We start from the raw sequence: 21,000 nt of genomic DNA on the forward strand, positions 1-21,000 counted from the left end.
CTGCTCCCTCTACTCGGGACAGAACTTCCTCTAGAACCTCTCTTAAAATGGAAGCTTGGAGATATTCTACAGTTGTCAAAAGCAGCTGGATGGAGAAGGCTTCCTGATCGGGGGGACACCACAGCCTGCTTCGTCCTGACCCCATGGAAATAACCCCCTTTCTCCCCTCTTTGCATGAGGTGCTGTGTTGCACACAGCAACCCCCAGAGGGCTCCCTCTGCAAAGAGAGGGGACACCATGTGCTTCAGCGTTGGGCCACTGGAGGGCGACGGCCACAGGTGGCTTTTCAGAGGAGGGTGGGAAGGGAGTGACATCACTACTTCTTGCCTCTCTAGGATGCTGCACTCTCTCTCTTTAATCCTTTGAGCTTTGCAGGAGGTAAAAGGCTGCAGGAAAGTCTTGCAGGGAAGAGACCCAGAGGAGGCCCTGGGGGAGGAAGGAGAGTTGGCATTGCAAATCTCCAGCAGGGAAGAAGAAAAGCTCTGCAAGGAAGGAGGTGCCCGAGATTGTGCCTGCATTCTCACCACTGGTGAGAATGTGCCTGCTGGTCAGGCTGAATTAGAGTGGGATCCTCTGCAGTTCAACAATCTTAGGAGGGTGAGTGAACCAGTGACTTGGCTCTCAAAAGCAAACCCTGGAGAAAGGGAAATGGAACATCCCAAGCCAGGCTCATTTCATTGGCAATTCATTGTATCTGAACTGGACTTTGGGGGTTTGTTAACCTGTTTGGGGTTTGGCATGTTGTGTGAATCCCGCTTGTAGGGACATGTAGATACGGGTTTTTGAAAAGCCAGCCCTTCCTTCTGAGAAAAAGAAACAGAAAATGCTCCAAGATGCATTTGAAGGGTTATGTGTAAACTGAATAACTATTGAATGAAGGATTACATGATTATTAAGAAAAAGGTGTATGTGTAAAATGTTGAGAAAAGGGGCATTGTGTAAAATGATAGCCAGAGGGCTGAGAAGGGGGCTTTGTGTAAACTGATACCTGCTGAGGAGAGGTCAGGGGGAAGGAATGTCAGGAATGTTTAGTAGGTGACTGACCAGAAAAGGGAACCAAACCATATAAGGGCATAAGAAAAACCTCATCTTCATTATAATGTTAATTAGTTCTGCCCTTGTAAGAATATCTTTGTCCCCAAGGGGTGCCACCCTGCTCTCTCTTGGTGCATGGTGTGAGCACCCAGACTTTTGCTTGGCCAAATAAAACGCTGTTTAGAGAAGTCCCTGCTTGAAGTCTCTTGTTTTGTGCTGCTGATTGATTTCAAGTTTTCTGGGTAGCCGTGAACCTTACACATTTACTGGGTATTCCAAGTGCTTGACGGAAGTCAGTCCCCTATTTTGCAACACACACACAGAAACACACAAATAAACACTTGTTATCATCCTCTTGCAGCTTACCTTGCAAGAGGTAAGGTTCAGGTTATGCCAATCAGCTGCCCGGCCCTCAGTTCCTATCTGCTCAATGCCACCCCAGTCCTATACCAGCTCAGAAAAATGGTGCCCTCCATGGGGATGAGTGTTGTTCAATGGTGAAATCCATCACTTTCTAATTCCTGGAATTTCTTTTCTTTTCCATCTCAGACACAGAAACTGGAAGCCTTTTGTAGGTCCTCACGTACAAACAAAATTCTCTCTTGGACAAAGAGGGCTGAATGGCCTGCTGTGGTCATTCCTGCAGCTAGAGCAACAGTCCTATGAATGAAAAGGCATTTGGAGAGCCACAACTTTCCCTGGACCCCTTTGGTGTTGCAGTACAGGACAGAGAAAGAATGGAGACACAACCCTTAGCAAGTGAGGGAACTGGAGAAGGCCCTTCTGCTGTTCAGCCTGGGAGGTGTGGGGAGATCTGGGAAAGACCAGGGCAGAAGATCCTGGAGGAGGAAACCATCCGTTTAGACGTTCAGCCCCAGAACTTCAGGAGCATCCAATACCAGGAGGCTGAAGGTCCCCGGGGATTTTGCAGCCGTCTCCACTACTTTTGTCATCAATGGTTGAGACCAGAAAAGCACACAAAAGCACAGCTGCTGGACCTGGTTGTTCTGGAGCAGTTCCTGGCCCTTCTGCCCCTGCAGATGGAGAGCTGGGTGCGGGAGTGCGGAGCAGAGACCAGCTCCCAGGCAGTGGCCCTGGCGGAAGGCTTCCTCCTGAGCCAGGCAGAAGAGCAAAACGAGCCGGTCAAATTGCAGGTGAGAGACCTTCATTTTGGGAGCCCAGAAGGGGTCTAAACCGAATAAACAATGCATTTGAATTCTTAACCCCTCCCGATGAGAGTTTTCTGGGATTCCTAATATGTGGAGATGTTTCACTAATTCTTGTGGGACACTGTTGCGTTATCCATTCTAGAAGATAGATTTGGGACAGCCGTTCCGTTCTCACTTTCCAGCCTTGCTTATGGACACTGGGGGCTTTGAAGTTGTCTTCAGAGAACAAGAATCCACCTCATGTTGTGTGATGTCTGTTAATTCCTCTTCTTTTCTCCTGCCTCCTATTTCAAGTCCTTCGCTGTGGGCATCAGAGATCCTGAGGGAAGGAGGAATCCATCCAGTCCCCCTCAGGACCCATTTTCCAGGAGGATCTCTCAGGAAGATCCAAGTCAGGACAGCTCAGGAGGTAATCGAAGGCCCTCCCATTCCCCAGAGGGATCCCAGCTGTCTCATCTTTTCTATGTATTCTCTTCTCTAGAATGCCTCCTCCTATTTTATTAATTCTGCACTTTAAAATTCTCTCTCCCTCACAGGGAAGACTCGAACGAAGTTGTCTGCTCTTTCTGGTGTAGCTGAAACAGTGGCTGAACCTCCAGCTCCAGTAAGAGGAAGAAATTTATCTATTGAATTTGTATTCTCCCTTTCTTTCAGGCAGTCAAGCTGGTTTATGTAGGACTCTCTCCTTCCATTTTTCCCCCTTTTTTGGGCCTGGGTGTTTTCTTGTCCTTGAGCAACATTGAATGGGGAATGGGAGATTCAAGTTGCCCTCAGTCACCTTAGCCTCCTCTGAAGTCTGTGGTTTGGATACCATCGTTTGTAATTCCTCCCCTGAGATTCTTATTAGGAAATGTTTTTTTTAAGACCGGTACTTAACTCACCTTCTGCTACTTAATCTTCCTACTATTTGTTTACAATAACTGATTTTGTAAAAAAAAGTTCCTCAAGTGACAGGAATAATATTACAGCCATAGCAACCGCTAAACAGAGACCCATTCTTTTTTTAATTGCTTGACTTGGAATTGTGCAAGCCTGTTCAAAAATAACTAAAACTCAGATTGGCACAGTGCCATTTTTAAAAGGCCTTGTTTCCAACCACTGATATGAAATACAAGCACATCAGATTAAGACATGAGCCAGGCTATTAACATCCAATGAAAATGGCCAGATAGAAAAGATTTTAAGTAGAAATTGTTCTGAAAGAGCATATAATCAAGGCCCTTTTGCCTTGCAAAGTAGTTTCTAATCCTCTCTTTTCTACCTGGATTTGGAAGCCAAAGAATCCAGCTTGGCAAAGGCTGAGAAATGTCCTTCCCAGAAAATTGCCTCCATTTTGTTGTCTCACATTCAGCCAACGGCTCAGACTACTAGCACCTTTCTGGCAGTCTGAGGAGGAGAAGAACCCGGCTTGTGTGCCTTTGGATATTTATGGTCCCCCACCCAAATCCCTGGGCTGTGCTCTCCCAGCACTTCATGAAGTTGTTGAGGTGGGCACAATAGTTCCTTCTGGGGACACCGTAAGCCCTTTGCTAAAATGCTAGAAAGAATCTCTCCGCCCCCCGATTTTCTTCTGCAAACCCAGGAAGGATTGGAGACCTGATAGGTCGAGTTTCTGAAGCCCATCTGCCAGTTGGTCCTCTCAAGGCGCTGAGAGTCTTTTGAAGGTGGGCGCATGGATCGCTTGATGGATTGATCCAGGAAATTGGGGTTGGTTTCACTGAATGGCACTGAAAGGCCTGCAGAAGCAATCAAGTTGATCAAGCCTGCCAGAAATATTTCTTCTGTCAAAAGCTTTTGGCTCTTTCCATTTTCTCACCTAAACCTTGGAATCTCACCAAGCGTTGCCATTGAACTTAGTGCAATGCTTTGCTTTGGGAATTTGTGAAGAATAGGACAGATCTTGGAAATCCTCCTGGGCCTGTTTTTTTCATTTTTCCTTGTTCAGGAGTGTCTTGTGTCCTTCGAGGATGTGGCTGTGTATTTCACCGAGGAGGAGCGGTCTCAGCTGGATCCTCACCAAAAAGCGCTGCATTGGGAAGTCATGCTGGAAAATTATAGGAACGTGGCCTCTCTGGGTAAGGGTTTGCTTCTCTCCCATGAGAGAGTTTGGAAAAAGATTTTCTAATTAGTTGCCATCAGCTCATCTCTTTGGAGGGGGGGAAGGAAAAGATCTGGCCTTTTCCTGCTCGAAGGAAGGAAGGACGTCATTGGCTCTCTGCTTAGATGCATCCCCTGCCATTTCTCATCTGGTGAATTTTTCCATTTATTTTTAAAGGTAACAGTGAGAAACTCACTCCTTGGCTTGAGGAGATGCTCAGCTCCATCACACTGATTTCATCCTTTTGGGCGCAGATGCTTCCCTGTCTGTCCTCTGAAGGGTTCTCATTTATTCAGGCTGTTGGGTTAATGACTTGTCTTCCTTTTGATTTCTACCCTGAGCCTTGGGGTTAAGGGAAAATGGTGCTGTTTTTCCATTGCAAACATGCTGTTTAGGGTTAATAGAAAAGCTCTAGAATTTTTTCTCTGCAACCATTTGATTTTGGCCAGAGAAAAATGAATAGCAAATGGAAGGCAGTTTGGGTAGGAAAAAAGGACAAATTTTAAAATTGATTTAGTTGTCACTGGTCTTTCCTGTTATTGACCACCCTCCGATAAATGTTAGGTTTTCTCTCTCAACGCTGACTCTGGGTAAGGTTTGACTATATAAGGATGATTCTAAACAAACCGGATGCTGTAGATGTTTTCAAAGCTTTCATGGCTCATGACAATAGAAATTATCATTTCTATACCATGTGATTGTAAGGATACAAATGGGCAATATATTGAAATTTGGGGAAAATTCAGAAGGAAAATCATATGACCTCCTACAGTCTGATCTTTTCCCCCACCCTTGCTATCATGTTCATTTCTCTTTTCCTTTGAAGGTGATCATGGCTATGAGAATAAAGATCCCAGTGAAAAATTCAAAGTGATCAGGCATGGAGGTGGAATGGACAAGGAACTGGAGATGCAACTAGAGAAGCATGAAAGAAACAAGTCAAAGATTTGGAATCAGGAAACCTCATTTTCCATGGATGCTGAGACGCAGGGCTTTCTTGCCCAACAAGGAAAAATAAAGGAAAAGTATACTGGAAAAAGTATAAGACTATTAAAAGACCAATTAGTTGTAAATGAACACTCTCCACCCCAAACCAAAGGAGAAGATTCTATCTGCAGAGACGGTAGAAAAAATCACAATTGGACTTTCACTCTTTACTATGCAAATGGGTCCCTTATTTCTCATAAAAGGATCCACACAGGGGAGAAGTCATATAAGTGCATGGAGTGTGGAAAGAGCTTCTCTCAAAATAAATACCTTATGTATCATAACAGAATCCACACAGGGGAGAAACCATATAAGTGCTTGGAGTGTGGAAAGAGCTTCTCTCAAAATACATTGCTTATGAGACATAAAAGGACCCACACAGGGGAGAAGGCATATAAGTGCCTGGAGTGTGGAAAGAGGTTTCGTACTAGGAGTGAACTTACTTCCCATAAAAGGATCCACACAGGGGAGAAACCCTATAAATGCATGGAGTGTGGAAAGACTTTTAGTGAAAACACTCATCTAACTTCCCATCATAAAAGGATTCACACAGGGGAGAAGTCATATAAGTGCATGGAGTGTGGAAAGAGCTTTACTACTAGGAGTGAACTTATTTGTCATAAAAGGACCCATACAGGGGAGAAGCCATATAAGTGCATGGAGTGTGGAAAGAGCTTCTCTCAAAATACATCCCTTATATGTCATAACAGGATCCACACAGGGGAGAAACCATATAAGTGCCTGGAGTGTGGAAAGAGCTTCAGGACAAGCAATCAACTTACTTCCCATAAAAGAATCCACACAGAGGAGAAACCATATAAGTGCCTGGAGTGTGGAAAGACTTTTCGTCAAAGCAGTTCTCTTACGTCCCATCATAAAAGAATCCACACAGGGGAGAAACCATATAAGTGCCTAGAGTGTGGAAAGAGCTTTACTTCTAGGAGTGAACTTACTTCCCATAAAGGGATCCACACGGGGGAGAAACCGTATAAATGCATGGAGTGTGGAAAGAGCTTCAGAAGCAGCAGTCACCTTATTGGCCATAAAAGGATCCATACAGGGGAGAAGCCATATAAGTGCATGGAGTGTGGAAAGAGCTTTACTACTAGGAGTGCTCTTACTTACCATAAAAGGATCCACACAGGGGAGAAGCCATGTAAGTGCATGGAGTGTGGAAAGAGCTTTACTACTAGCAGTGGTCTTACTTACCATAAAAGGATCCACACAGGGGAGAAGCCATATAAGTGCATGGAGTGTGGAAAGAGCTTCTCACAAAATACATCCCTTATGTATCATAAAAGGATCCACACAGGGGAGAAACCGTATAAATGCATGGAGTGAGGAAAAAGCTTCAGAATAAGGAATCACCTTATTCTCCATAAAAGGATTCACACAGGGGAGAAGCCATATAAGTACATGTAGTGTGGAAAGAGCTTTTCTCGAAATACCTCCGTTATGAGTCATAAAAGGATCCACACGGGGGAGAAACCTTATGAATGCATGGAGTGTGGAAAAAGCTTTACTGAAAGCAGTAATCTTCCCATAAAAATATCAACACGGTTGAAGCCATATAAATGCCTGGAGTGTGAAAAAAGCTTCAGGGAAAGGAATGACCCAATTTCACATACGCAGATCTGTTTGGCTGAGAATCCATGTAAATTCTAGATTTAGTTGTTTAAATCTATACTTTCTCTATTTGTATACACTGAACTAGGAAAAGAAGATTTCTTTGAGTCTGACCCTCACAACCAGCAGCCCAAGAGAAATTAATTTGCCATTGGAAATAAAAGGGCCGTTTTAATTATGAACTGGATTTTTGAATGTACTGTTATTTTAGGTGGCCAATGCTATTGCACACCAATAAGAGAAATTTATTGTTTATTAAATTTACGTTTATCCCAGTGCCAGAAGGCATTGTTTGTCTCCTGTCCAGGAATAAACATGCAGGCAGAGAGAGAAGAGCTGATTTTCCAGAGCCAGATACATAAGAGGATCAGCTGTGGGGCAGCCATGCTCGGTTTCTCCAGGAGTTCCCTTATAGGGCAGAGCCTCTTGTTCCTGGAAAGGTGAGAAGGAATGCCGGCCCTCGAGGAATGCTTGGAGAAGGTGATTCCCAGATTCCAAGAGAGCTGAAATTGGTAGGATCTTTAGAAGGGAGCCTTCTCAAGTCAGGCGCCCTCCTGCGCTGGGGTTTCCTGTGGTTCCCTTACCTGGCATGGTCTAATTGGCATCTAGATCCCTTCAGAGAACAAATCTTCTTATGATCTGATTAAGGCTTCAAGGAATGTTGGCCCTTCCTACCAGGTCTTTGTTCTTTAATTCTGGGCTGGGCTGGAGGACTCCCGATTCTTCCTGCTACGTTTTTAATCTTTTTAGGTGAGCCTCTTCTTACTATAATTTGATCATATCCCTTGATTGCTGTTCAGATAAATGATGGTAGGTGAGACAATCAGGAAGCTTTGACTTCCTGCTGACCGGGGCAGGGGGGGAGATTTGATTTCCTTCTCACAATCCCTCCTTTTTCTTTTTCTGCAAAAACAAAATATGTTATGCACAGTCAGTAAGGGAATCTTGTAGCTATACATCATTCTGTGAATCAGATTCATATTTTTGGCCATTCTGCATCAAGATTAGGGGTCCCTGCCTTGGGGAAAGGTGTTGATCTTGCTTTGAGAACAGAAGAGCATCCCCTACAATGCCCCAAGCAGGAGGGTAAACCCTGAGCAAAACAGCAAACAAATATTCCTGTTACCACCAAGCCCATAATTCCCAGAAATGTTGTCTTCATCCAGGCAAAGTTCAGTAACCAGGAGGCAAGCCGTGAGAAATCAGAGAAGCCATGACTGTAGCCAATGTTGTGAACCAAAGTTTTTAACTCCTGTATATTTCCCTGTATCAATTTGGAATTACCAACCAAATTAAAACAGCACATGCCTTCAGGAAGGAGAAGGAAAGTTGAATGCAGGGTGGTCCACCCCTGTGGTGTCCTTGGGGCTCTCTGAGCTTGGTTGTTTTCTTGGAAACGTTTCTTGCTAGCACTGAAGATGTAACCCAGCCAGGTAACGAAACGTTTGCAAGGAGACAACCAAGCTCAGAGAGCCCCAAGGACTCCACAATTCGACCCTGAGCCACACATGTTCTCTTCTATTGGTCAGTCCACCCCTGCAAACTCACTCTTGCAGTCTGCGCGCCCAGCCCTCCGCAGGATGCCCTGAGTTTCACTTGAGGGGCTTTACCTGCCCATCGTATGTATTGTAGACAACAATAAAAGCCTATTTAGAGTTTTGGATGATTATTAGAGAGTGCTGAGTTCGCATCTGCTCTCTCACAAAGTTAAAATAGTCATCAATCTTAGAGTCATTCAGTACCTCTGTTTCGACAGGGAATGTCCCTTGCAAGTCGTGGAGTCCCTTGTGAGTTCCTATTGAAGTCCACTGAAGAAAAGGACAATCCTTCGCCACTCTTGTAGGGGAATCTTCTTCTATTTGGAGATGCGAAACCGTGAGAAATCAGAGAAGCCCTGACTATAGCCAATGTTGTGAACCAAAGTTTTTAAATCCCGTATATTTCCCTGTATCAATTTGGAATTATCAACAAAATTAAAACAGCACATGCCTTCAGGAAGGAGAAGGAAAGTTGAATGCAGGGCGGTCCACCCCTGTGGTGTCCTTGGGGCTCTCTGAGCTTGGTGGTTTTCTTGGAAACATTTCTTGCTAGCACTGAAGATGTAACCTAGCCAGGAAACGAAACGTTTGCAAGAAGATGACCAAGCTCAGAGAGCCCCAAGGACTCCACAGTTCGACCCTGAGCCACACATGTTCTCTTCTATAGGTCAGTCCACCCCTGTGAGCTCTCTCTTACGATCAGCGCGCCCAGCCCTCCGCAGGATGCCCCAGTTTCACTTAAGGGGCTTTACCTGCCCATCGTATGTATGGTAGACACATGGCCTATCAGCAGTAAAAGTATGTTTAGAGTCTTAGTTGATTAGTTAGTTAATCTTAGTCGCACCCACTCTCACAAAATCAAAATAGTCACAAATTTTAGAGTCATCTGTGGCTTTGTGTCGACAGGGAATGTCCCTTGCCAGTCATGAGGCACAGACGTGGAGACCCAATATTTATACTGCTGGTCAGTGATGGCAGTCTGGCACTTGAAATGTCAGTGAATGCGGCGGGCAGGGTAAGAGGTAGGCATTTTCAGCCAGCACAGGCACCTTTGCTTTAAGCAGATTCACGCTCCAAGTCAGGAGTTTGGAAGACTCCTCCTGAGGTGACCGCAATCCTCCTTGTGAGTTCCTACTGAAGTCCACTGAAGAAAAGGACAATCCTTCGCCACTCTTGTAGGTAATATTATATTTGGAGATGCGAAGCATTTTTTCCTGCAGGGCAGAATACTTTGCCGGCTTTCAAATACCCGGTGCCTCCCTTCACCCACACTTTTGCTCCTGTGGCCCCGAATTGTCTTTCCCCCTTTCCTTTCCTCTGGGCAGGGGGTTCCCTTTGTCACAGGTGGGGAGGGGATATTGTACAGGATCAGTTGCACCGCTCTCTCTCCTGCTGTGCAGCTCCCTTCAGGTCTCTCTGGGCCTAGCTGGAGAAGCATTCCTTGGTGCCCAGGGTCTATTGTATCCCCCCCCCCGTACATCTATGCCCAGTAGTGCCAAGTCTGTTGTGTTTTATTGACACTGATGTTGCTGGGCACTCTCCGTGTGTTCCTGCACCTTCCTCATGGCGACCACCAGCATGAAAGCATCAGGGTTGGACTTCCTCACATGGAGCATGCGAAGCTTCTCTCCTGGGGGAGGTTTTGATATTGGGCAAGACTAGGTGGGGGTCAACAAAGCCTTGATGGAGCTTCAGGATGGCTTGATCCGATAGTGGTCTCCTCCCCTTCAAGCATTTGTGGCCAGAGAGGAAGTGGACTGGCTGCTTTGGGAGGCCTTCTGTGTGAAAGCCCAGTGCCAATATCCCAAGAGATCTCCAAAGATTGGCTTTGCCTCTCAGGGCAGAGAGTGGCCGAGTCCATGTCCAGTGGATCACCTTCGTAGGGATCCTTGAGCCTTGTTAGGGTTAATTCCCTGATCATGCAGTGGAAGATGAAGCTGCTAGGCTGACTCTTACTGCCACAGGGAGGACAAATCTTGGGAGGTCAGCATAACTCTAGAATTGCACCCCCAGATTGCAGGCCTTCCTGCTGTGAATGGGTGTGGGTGAATGCCAACAGCCCTGAGACAAAACATGGACTGCTCATGACATTTTTACTTCAATGAAAACGATATAGATGTCAAGTGCTAAGGACTTTAATATCTTCTCATTCCTAATAATTTCCTAGAATGACAACTTGAAAACCTGGAGAGAAAGAATCTGCACTGACAGGAATTTATAGAGTGCCTCGATTGCTTCCAGAGCCAAAAAGTTCTTAAAAAGATTTTGTTTTGTTTTCAGATAGACCATACCAGTCCATGGAGGCTCGACCAAATATTGTCCTAAACATCGTTTCCCTTTTGTCCATAATATCCATATTGAGGGACAAAGATGAAAACCATCTCCCATTTCGTTTAAAAGTAAAACTCAGGAAGACCCCCTTGAGGGCCAATGCTGGATTCTTGTTGCAAAGCAGAGAAGGAGATTGCTGATCAAAGTGGAAATGCAAAGCAGTCCTGGGGGCAGCCCAGCAATTCAGAAATAGGGCAAAAATGGACCTCCCTCCCCCTTCTCTGAGCTGTTGCTCCTCTGAGGTTGCCTAGGTCTTCCTCAGAAAACTGATTACTTTTTCCTAACTGTAGCTGCTGGAAGAAAATAAATTTGAAAAAGAAAACATTTGAAATGCAGATCTTTATTCTAAAAAGAAAGACTGACATTGTCCATTTCCTGCAATCACCTTTTTTACAAGCAAGCTCCCCCCCTCCCCCCCGCTTCAGGTCTGATGGACTGGAAGGAAAATATATCTTTTGAAAAACAGGATCAATATCAGAGATTACATGATTGGTTATGTTTGGCATTCTTTGCTACCCAAGTTTCAAAGAGCCAAATAAAACTTGAGACGAGACTTTTTTGAAAGTTAACAGATGGATTTTGATGAAGACACAGCTGGGTGAGCCCAATCAGTAATGGCTGAACCACACCTTCCAAAGCAAACATCAGAGGCTTTATAGATATTTACAAATGTAATCAGATAGTACATCCCCTGATGCCCATACAAGGGATTTTTGGGATGGTCTAGGGGAGGGGTAAAGGTGGGTCCTAAAGAGGCGAATCTAAGTTTAACTTTTTCTTCTGGTTACCAAGGAAACCCTCCATGTCGGTCCTTTTCTCTTCCTTGGAATTCGGGGTCTCTACTGGCAACTTTCTCTTCCTGGTACCAGGCTAATTTACAGCTTGCTTGTTCAAGGACAGTCAGGCATCTCACGGCTAATTGTTTCTAAAGGAAATGGGGTGGGGGAATGCTGTGCTCTTTAGGAGGCAAAAGCAAGTTGCAAGTTAAAGTTTTTAAAAACATAATATAAAATAGAGTGCCCTGTTACATGTATGTTTAGACATTACGTGAAATATATATAGAGAAAGAGTATAAAATTGTGTATTAAAATAATGCCCTTCCTTTCCTACCTTTGCTTTTGAACATAAGATGCTTCTTATGTATTCAATTAATTAAGCAAGATACATCATTAACACTTTCATTGGTTAGTATGTCAGCAAAAGCTTAATGGTCCAAAGGCAAACAAGCAGTTAATTTTTATGAGTTCTTCATCAATGGAACACAGTCCTTAGGGATGGTTTAAGGAACAGTATCGCCACTGGTCTGTTAGCCAAAGGTTGCCTTGTTGGGGACATCTTTTCCGTCTCTTGAATTAAAAGCGCTGTAGCTGCAATTGAGCGAAGGCAGGAAGGCCAGCCTTTCACCACGGCATCCCTGGTTTTGGGTAGATAAGCAACAGGAATCCTTTTCAGGGCCTAATTTCTGGGTAAGGACTGCTAGTGCGCATCCTTGTTTTTCAGTAACAAACAAATCAAAGCCTTTAGACTGATCAGGAAGGGCAAATTAAGAGCTACCATTCAATTCAATGATCAAGGCTTGAGTCTTCACATTCCCCCAGAACAGGCTTATCTTTGTTTTTATCCAAGCCAACTGAAGCCAGCCCACTTGATGTAACTTCCTATGGATACCCAAAGCCTCTGTCATTTTTTCTATTACTTCCGACACAAAGGCTGACCCTCTGTCGCTGCTCAAGACCCTTGGGGTACCGAACCTACAAAACATCTCTTGATATAATTTCTTAGCTGTAATTACTGCTCCATTATTCTTAGTAGGGAAAGCCTTTGGCCATCCATTAAATCCATCGATTACTACTAACAAATATTTATTCCCTCTTTGCATTACTGGAAGTTTGTCAATATAATCAATGTATAACACTGCCCATGGTTCGAATTGCCTTTGGTGTAAAATGGGAATTTGTGGCTGTGAATAGTCCTGTTTTTCAAATAGACAAATTGGACAATTATTAACAACATGAGAAATAAGTGGGCGATGTTGGTTTGTTAATCCCCATCATTTTCCTCTATGGAGAATTTTCTCTACACCTTCATGTCCTATGGCATGTAAGTCAAAAACAAGGTCTTCTATATCAGATTTCATCATACTAACAACAGCAGAGGAAGCAGAGTGTACTAAAGCATCAACAGCTCTATTTAAATCAACTGCCCATGAAGTCCCAGATTTTTGATGTGCCTTAATCCAGTAAACAGTAGCCTGTATGTTAAGTATTAAGTTATAAATTCGCTGCCACTCTTCAGATTGTTTCAATGGTCCGCCCAAACTATTAGTCCACCCATCTTTGACTCAAAAAGGCAGAAATTCTGTTAAAGCTTGGTAAATATACCAACTGTCTGATAAGACATGTACGAATTTCAGACCTGAAGCATCCACTTTTTCTAAAAGTATCCGCAGAGCAGTAACTTCTGCCTCTTGAGCACTTTTATTTTGTAATTCATGTCGAAAACCCTGACCGGAAGTAGAAACCCCTGCAGCTGCAGTCAATCCCCCATCAATAGCCCAGAAATCAAAATCAGGCTGAGTAGGAGGAAGAACACCACATTGAACTAATGGTGTTACTTCTTCCCCCGGACAAAAGCAAAAAGAATCACCTGTTCCCATTAGCCTAATTAAAGGGTCCGGTGAAGAAAGAGATTCAAAATCATAGCCTTTAAGGCGCAAATACAAAAGCCATTGAGCAAGCTTGGTATTGCTAACATGAGGAAAATGCTTGCCCTGTAAAATATACTTCAAAGAACCATGAGTAGATTGAACAACGACATTCCCAAGACACATTCTTTTTCAATAGATGATAAAAAGGAGCAGTCAAATCAGCATAATTCGGAATATGATCACGAACAAAACCAAAAGGTCCTAAGAGAGTCCTATAGAACTCTCAAAATATTGTAATGCCCAAAGAACACAAGCTGCACTAGACTCACATTCATTATATCGTCTTTCAGGACCTCCACGCTTTCGGGATGCTCAGCCTACAAGTACATATTTATTGTTGGCATCTTTTGGAAACAGAGAGGCAGAGAATGCCTCGGGTGACCATGAAGGTCTCAAGAAGAAAGGACGACTAGGGTCTGGAGGGTGTAGCTTAATAGACTGTCGGACCCATAGTTTTAACTTATCCAAGCGGTTTGTAAGATCTTCAGACCATTCCCAAGACACATTCTTTTTCAATAGATGATAAAAAGGAGCAGTCAAATCAGCATAATTCGGAATATGATCACGAACAAAACCAAAAGGTCCTAAGAGAGTCCTTAAGGAATTAACATCAGTAGGTATAGGCATAGAACAGAGGGCCTGTGCTCTTTGTTCATCTATTTCACAAAGACCCTGGTCAGTTGTCAATCCCAAAAACTGCACTCGAGGTCTTACTAACTGAGCCTTTTCAAGATTTACTTTGAAACCTGTGTCACAAATCATGCACAAAACACGTCAAGTACGCTCCCGTACTTCCTTTTCATCTTCCCCTTGGATTAAAATATCATCCACATAAGAATAGACATGAGCATGGTCAGTTTCTGGCAACATTTGCAACATTTCTCTCACATATTGGTGTGCTACTGCAGGCGAATTATGAAAACCTTGAGGAACACGACAGAAGGTGTATTGTTTTTCCCCATAGGTGAAAGCAAAACGCGGTTTGCTTTCTTCAGTCAAAGGTAAAGCAAAGAAACAATTAGCTAAATCAATCACACTGAAATATTTAGAATTAGGCAAAATCTGTGTCTTTAGATCTGTAATGCTAACCACAATAGGAGCCATAAGGGGAGTTACTTTATAAATTCTCCTAAAATCAACTACCATCCGGTATGTTTTACCATCTTTCAAAACTGGCCATATAGGACTATTAAAAGGGCTTCTTGTTTCTTCTATAATACCTTCTCTTAGAAGTCCCTCTACAACTGGTTTAAGACCTTGGATGGCAGCAGGATTTAAAGCATACTGCCTTTGAGGGGGCACAGCAGGACCTGTTATTTCTACCATTGCGGAAACATGTCTTCCTGCCTCATATTTGTTACTTTGTTGAATTCCAGGGACCTGATCCTTCCACCATTCTAAGGTGGAATATTCCTCATCCATTTTTCCTTTAACAGAATGGATTTTTCCAGTCAAGGGAACTGATCGAAAAAGATACCCTTTTGGGGTAAACCAAAACCCTTTATTAAAGAAAGACATTCCTAAAATAAGGTTTTCATTGCTCTCTTTAGCCCACAACCCTCTAATCAAAATTCTATCCCCTTGAACAATCAAGTAAAAAGATAAAATCGGAATAAGTCTGGGCTTTCCCCAATAACCTGTTACAGTCATGTGCCCCACCCGTCTGGCCCCTGGTGGCCAGAATTTAACTATACAATCAGTAGCACCAGGATCCAGAAGGGCACGATGTTCCCTAAAAGAGTCATCTTGTATAAAATAAAAAGATCTATTATCATCTGGGACCCCTGTAACTTTTCCCAGTGGCTTGAAATAACTAAGGGGCCCTATACCCGCCGGGCATCCCTAATCAGAAGGTCCCTGAAGAGTTGATTTCAATTCCCTAATTTCTTGTAAAAGTTCCTCATAAGGAGGGGCAGAAGGGGAGCTATGGCAGTCGATTTTAGCCTCCGCCGTGGTATCTGACCTTAACTTTAAGCCTGGCTCTCCCTTCTCACCCTGTGGTCGATCATTCAGTAATTTAGAGTCACAGGATGCCAACATCTGAATAAGCTCCTCTGTAGGTTTCCCATCCATTCTATTAAGGGGAACTCCTTTTTGCCTAAGCGGTTTCCACACTGTCATTCTTATGTTATTAGATTGTGTGGATTTTTGACCCCCTACTCCTTTATTGGAAAATTGGGTTCCATTATAAGTATTAAATCTCCCACCAACTCTCATGGGTAACTTTCCTGTGGCCTCATTAATTTGGACTTTCCTTCCTTTATCTTTTTCCTCAAACTCTTTTCTGCTAGTAAGGTTAGCCTGTTTTTTGGCTAATTTTAAGGTATACAAAAGCTCTCTAGAAGTCCCTGGCCACTCTACTGGTTGGATTCCGATGATTTGTCTTAGTTGAGGGATAAGTCCATCAACCATCATTCTCAATGTGCTATTGTCATGTATGGTTTCTACTAAGGTCCTACAATTAATATCTTCCTCTGGCAAATCATCAGGGGGCAGATATAATCCTGCCAAATACAATCTTGTAACAAATCTTTTAACATAATGTTCAGGACTTTCCCCTGATTGTTGTGTCCAGTTCATCACTATTCTTCGAGCTCCTGTTAAATCTGTTTCTTCAATAAAATTCCTCAAAACTATGAAACAAGGCTCATCATCTAATTTTTGGCTAAAATCTACTGTCTCAGCATACATCCTAAAAAGCCTTTGGACTTCTGAAATTATTAAATTTTCTTTGTCCATTTCGAGAACCACATTAGTGGCCCATACAATTGGTTCTTTTATAGGTCCTAATCTTCCTTTTAAATCTCTTAATTCCCCTGCAGAAAGTGGCTCATAAGAAACTTGATGTTTAAATCCCCTACTGGTATCTGCACTGATTGAAACCTTTTTTACAGCAGATACGTGGGACCCAAAAGGGCTACAACAAGGGTTATTATAATATTCGGGTTCATCACAATAAGACATGTCAAACCCTTCACATGGGTCATGTGTATTCATGCATGAAACCCGTCCCTGTTTATTTTTAACAGCCGCAATCTTACTTGTCAGCTGTGTTAAGTTTTGTATTTTTGTTTTCATTTCCTGTATTTGTCTAGTTTGTTCTTCCATAGTTTGTTTCATCCCTCTAGCTATTTCAGTTTTTCAAGCACTTGTTCTAAAGCTTGTCTATATTGTACACCCTTTTTCTCTAATTCCTCATTTCTCCTATTAACCTCCTCCTGCACCATCATCAAAACATGTCTGGTTGCCTCAACATCCTCTAAAGCCGCTTTCATAACATAATCTAGAAAGACCATAGTCACTGGCTCAACTTTGTCCTCATTCTCTTCTTTACTGACAATAGGTTGTACAAGCTTGTATACTGTAGACTTTATTTTTCCTAATGGACTTTTTTCTCCTTTTACTATTCCTAATAATTCTTTTTTTCCTCTTTCTAATAATTCTGTTACTTCTCGAGTTCCAGTTATTTCTTGTTGAACATTATGTACCATATCATCATAACAATCAGCTTGTCCTTCACTATCAGGAGGTAAGATCCAAATGGTCTGCCTCCTATCCTTCTTTTCCTTTTCTTTCTCTTTCTTTTTTCCCAAGAAAAATCCACTTGCCATTATGTTCTGTCCAAATGCAAACCAAGAATCCTGCCGACTACACCAAGTATGTTATAAAAATGATTGATTGAATCCACTCCAAGTTGAAGTTAAAAATTAGTTCTTTTATTCTTGTGTTATTTGGACAGAAAACAAAGCAAGTGTTTAATCAGTGTTTAACCAAAGTTGATTAATACATACAATTTCTCTAATTTCCTGTAATATTTATTACAGTAAAATATATGCTCATTAAGGCTATCAATAAATGTAAGTGCCCACCTAGGCTAACAATAGCATATCAATAAACAATTCTGCCCTACTAGGCTACCCAAGTTGCTATAAATATTCCTGCCCAACAAGGCTACTCATTCACACAAAATACTTACATACACTCTCAACACAGTTGATCAGGCTGTGCTAGAGTGGGCTGGGAATCAGACTCAGGGCGTCCCCTGCTCCAACAAGAGTCGTCTCGCACTTCCAGGTGGGTATGGTTTCCATCCTTTCTTTTATACCCAACTTGTTTACTTAGAATTCATCCAGGTCATCTCCATCCAGGTCATCCAGGTACGGTACATACCAGGAACATTTCACAGCTGGGTAACTTGTTACAATGGTACCTCTCGTCACGTTATTTTATAAATTTATGATATGTCACTTTATTCCTTACACCCACCAGCATTCCAGCCTTATCAGTGTTGAGAACTCATTCGTACAAGGTATCTAGCGTACATTCCAACAATCCTTCATGCCAGCAATGTGAGTTTCCTAGTAAAGTTCATGAATAGGATAAAGATGGCTGTTCTATGGCTATATGATTATATATAGAAGACTTATATTCATTACATGGGGGGATTTGAATAGGTATATAGCAGTTGTTTTTAATACATCCTGGCTAGTCATTGCTGATTCCATAAAAGCTAAGCAGGGTTGGATTTAGCAGGAGGAGAGACCACCGGGGATCCCAGGGTTGTAGGCTAGACTCAGAAGCTGACATTCCAGAAGAAGGTTACTGCAAACCAATTCTCTATCGTGGCCAAGAAGTCACCAGGAGTGGTTTTGAGGGCATCTCTGAGATTACATGAGAAGTCTGGAAATTGTTCTCCTCTACCTGAACTATCAGAGAACCTCTGCCAGTCCAAAGGACACCACCCTTCCCAAACCTGGGCCTTCTAAATGGATTGGGCCACTACCCCCCATCTCCAGCATTGAGTTACTGGCTGGGGATGATGGGCCCTGAAGCCCAAGCCTTCTAGGGACTATCTGTTTGGGGAGGTTTGGAGGAGACAACACAGAGGAGGTGAACCGGGTTCTTGAAGCAAAAGGTTCGGACCACGGGAAGTCCGAACCCAGTACCTGTGGGGGTATGATGTAGTCCACCACATCCCAGATCCTCTTGCACATCTCCGAGGTGTTGGTGAAGGCGACTCCATGCTGGCTGGGGAATTCTGGGAGTTGAAGTCCACGCAACTTCAACTTGCCAAGGTTGAGACACACGGAGCTACGGAATAGGCCAGATAAGAAAACATAGTGCTAACATAGAAATAGAACCCAGATAGAAATGTATAGATCAAATAATAGACCTGGTTTTAAACTCATAGTATTAGCAAGATAGGAGAATAAGATAGGAGTTCAATTTTGCATGATAAAACAGTTTTGTGTAGGAAAAACAAGCGCAGTCTTTGGGTCTGTGTTCTGTTCCATATTAAAAAAAAGAAAAACTAAGAAGGGTAAAATCTGAAATCTGACAGCCTGCTAGAGTTTCTCTGTGCCCTCTTTGTAGCCAATAACATCAAGTCAGGGTTGTCCTGAGTTTCTTTCTCACTTCCTCTTCTTTCCCCAGCTAAGTTGATAGTTACTCAACTGTCCTGGCGTTCCTTCTTCAAAGTTGTCTCCATGTAGTTCTCCTTTACACAGTGGAGAATATTTGCACTGGGCAGTTATCTCCATGGTTCCTTCCAATCCAGCCTTTCTCAACCTTGAGAACTTTAAGACATGTGGACTTCCACTCCCAGAATTCCCCGCCCAAGCTGGCTGGGGAATTCTGGGAGTTGATGTCCAGATGTCTTCAAGCTGCAAGGTTGAGAAACACTGTTCCAAACTTTACATCCTTTCATTAAATTAAATTACACTACAAGGAAGCTGATTTCAGTAGGACTTCTGGAAGAATGTAAGATCTGTTCAACAAGGAAGTGACTTTATGTGTATTTATGTATCAAACAAATATCAGCTAAAATTCTAGACAATATACAACATCCCAAATTATTAAACCATGATCAAGATACAATGATAGAGTATAATATGAATGCATACAGGTTTATAAATCCATTCTGGTTCCTGTTTTCTAAATTACTTGTTCAATATTTCTACATAACTTTTTAGTACATACATACGTGGGAACCCTTTTCAACAGATGGCAAGACACTCACTCCTCTCCTTTTCCTTCCCTCTGACCTCAGCCGGCTAGAAATAAGAAGCATTGCTATAAAAAAAAAAAGATTTAAGAGCACCGTGATTAAGGAATCATCCTTCTTTTCCTTTTTTAAATGAGCGAACCATGGACTTTAAAGGAAATTCTTATCTGGTTTAAATTCCGATTCTTCGAAGAATCCCAAACTGGCATCTTTATTAGGAACAATGACGGGGTGCCTCCCAAGTGAGCAAACCTTCCGGCTCAACTGCACTCTTCGTCACGTTGGAGACAGAGAAAGGGAAGATGTGCTGCTGTGCCTTGTGGCAGGGATGAAATGGAGAAGAGGACATGAGCATTTGGCATCATGACCGCCTCTCATTAATCCTTGATCTTAAGTGCTCGCATTATCTGGGACCCCAGCTTTTCTGTTTTGATCCTTCCCATCCCATTTATGTTTGCAGTTCATTGATCCGATGTTTTAATAATGCCGTTCTCTGTTCCAAGAACACGGGACCTAAAAGCCGGTAGCATCTCTCCACTCGTTTCCAGGACTCACTTTCCAGTTACACACAGGAGGCAGCTTACAAGTGAAAACAGCACATCCCAGAAATACGGAAGGCAACAACGAAAGCAAATGAATTAAAAAGCGAATTAAATGTTATTACCATTACGATTATCCCATAGAAGGCTAAGCAGTTTCCCTTTATTGTCAACCTCAAAGCGGTTTAAACCATTAAAATATAAGTATAGGAACAAATAAGCTAAAACTATATCAAAATATACATTTGTTAAAAATGCAGGTGAGGAAGAAAAAATCTAATGATGATGAAGATGATGTAATGCAGAGCTGAGCAATTCTTATCAGAGGAGGTGAGTGAATAAGCAGGTGGAAGATATCCTGGGGGTGTCCCTGGGGGCAAGGGGAGGAAAGCGGTGGGATGACAGCATGATGCACCAGGTCACACATGGTGCGTTGCACAAATATATGAAACTTTGCATTCCCACAGCACAACACTGCTTTTGTCATTTTGTCACACGCCTTCAGCCTTACAGACGATTCTGAGATCTCCAAAGGGAATTCTTCCTTTTCGGTTGCAAAAGGGGCAAAAAAGGTCTTTTCCCCCCCAGATGTTTGAGGAGGTCACCCGAGGAGGACGAGAGGAGTCAGCGGCCTCCGTGTCCATCGCTCTGGCTAGCGGGGGAAGGGGACCGCGTGAGGGAGGACAGTTGCCATGGCAACTGGCAGGGTTAGGCCTGGCTGAGCACAACAGGCCGGAAGCCTCAACCTTGGGTTGTTGATGAAGTAACCGGGTTGGGGACAAGAACTGGCTTGCGGAGAGGATATTTAGCCACAAAATCCCAGAGGGGAAAGGGGCATTTACAGGGAGTCCCCTGGCTAATAACCGGACCAGCCGTAGAGAAGAACAGAGCCTATGGTAGCAAAATTTAAGTTAAATGCACAATGGTTTGAGTTCATGACACAATACTATTGATACAGTATTATAC

At 43.1% G+C, this 21,000-nt stretch overlaps 1 protein-coding gene and 1 long non-coding RNA gene across 3 annotated transcripts in view; one reads left to right on the forward strand and one right to left on the reverse strand.

Moving 5' to 3' along the window:
• The first annotated feature begins 372 nt into the window (after positions 1-372).
• On the forward strand, positions 373-9,864 carry LOC107326788 (uncharacterized). Its single transcript, XM_088128915.1, has 6 exons — positions 373-597; positions 1,585-2,189; positions 2,499-2,613; positions 2,741-2,808; positions 4,150-4,279; positions 5,129-9,864. The coding sequence occupies exons 2-6, from the start codon at positions 1,698-1,700 to the stop codon at positions 6,628-6,630; spliced, it is 2,307 nt and encodes a 768-aa protein (XP_087985041.1). The 5' UTR covers positions 373-597; positions 1,585-1,697; the 3' UTR covers positions 6,631-9,864.
• Positions 9,865-11,165: 1,301 nt separating this feature from the next.
• The window catches only part of LOC148214054 (uncharacterized), a 34,581-nt gene continuing 24,746 nt past the window's right edge, over positions 11,166-21,000 (reverse strand). The window contains exons 5-7 of one of the 2 annotated variants that reach the window (XR_015793540.1): positions 19,475-19,563; positions 18,438-18,582; positions 11,166-12,198 (exon numbers count right to left, since the gene is read on the reverse strand). This is a non-coding gene — a long non-coding RNA (uncharacterized LOC148214054). Of the gene's footprint in view, positions 18,583-19,474; positions 19,564-21,000 lie in introns of both variants that reach the window. The other variant, XR_015793539.1, reaches the window with a different exon arrangement.

Source organism: Python bivittatus, unplaced genomic scaffold, assembly GCF_059951505.1.
Source record: "Python bivittatus isolate LINGU-HERP-01145 unplaced genomic scaffold, Pbiv_v1 ctg000820_np1212, whole genome shotgun sequence".
Lineage (NCBI taxonomy): Eukaryota > Metazoa > Chordata > Lepidosauria > Squamata > Pythonidae > Python > Python bivittatus.

Coding starts and splice junctions, on each gene's coding strand:
- LOC107326788 (XM_088128915.1), top strand. CDS start 1,698: ATGAATGAAAAGGCATTTGGAGAGCCACAACTTTCCCTGGACCCCTTT. Junction 2,614..2,740: donor AAGTCAGGACAGCTCAGGAG/GTAATCGAAGGC, acceptor TCTCCCTCACAG/GGAAGACTCGAACGAAGTTG. Junction 2,809..4,149: donor TGGCTGAACCTCCAGCTCCA/GTAAGAGGAAGA, acceptor TTCCTTGTTCAG/GAGTGTCTTGTGTCCTTCGA.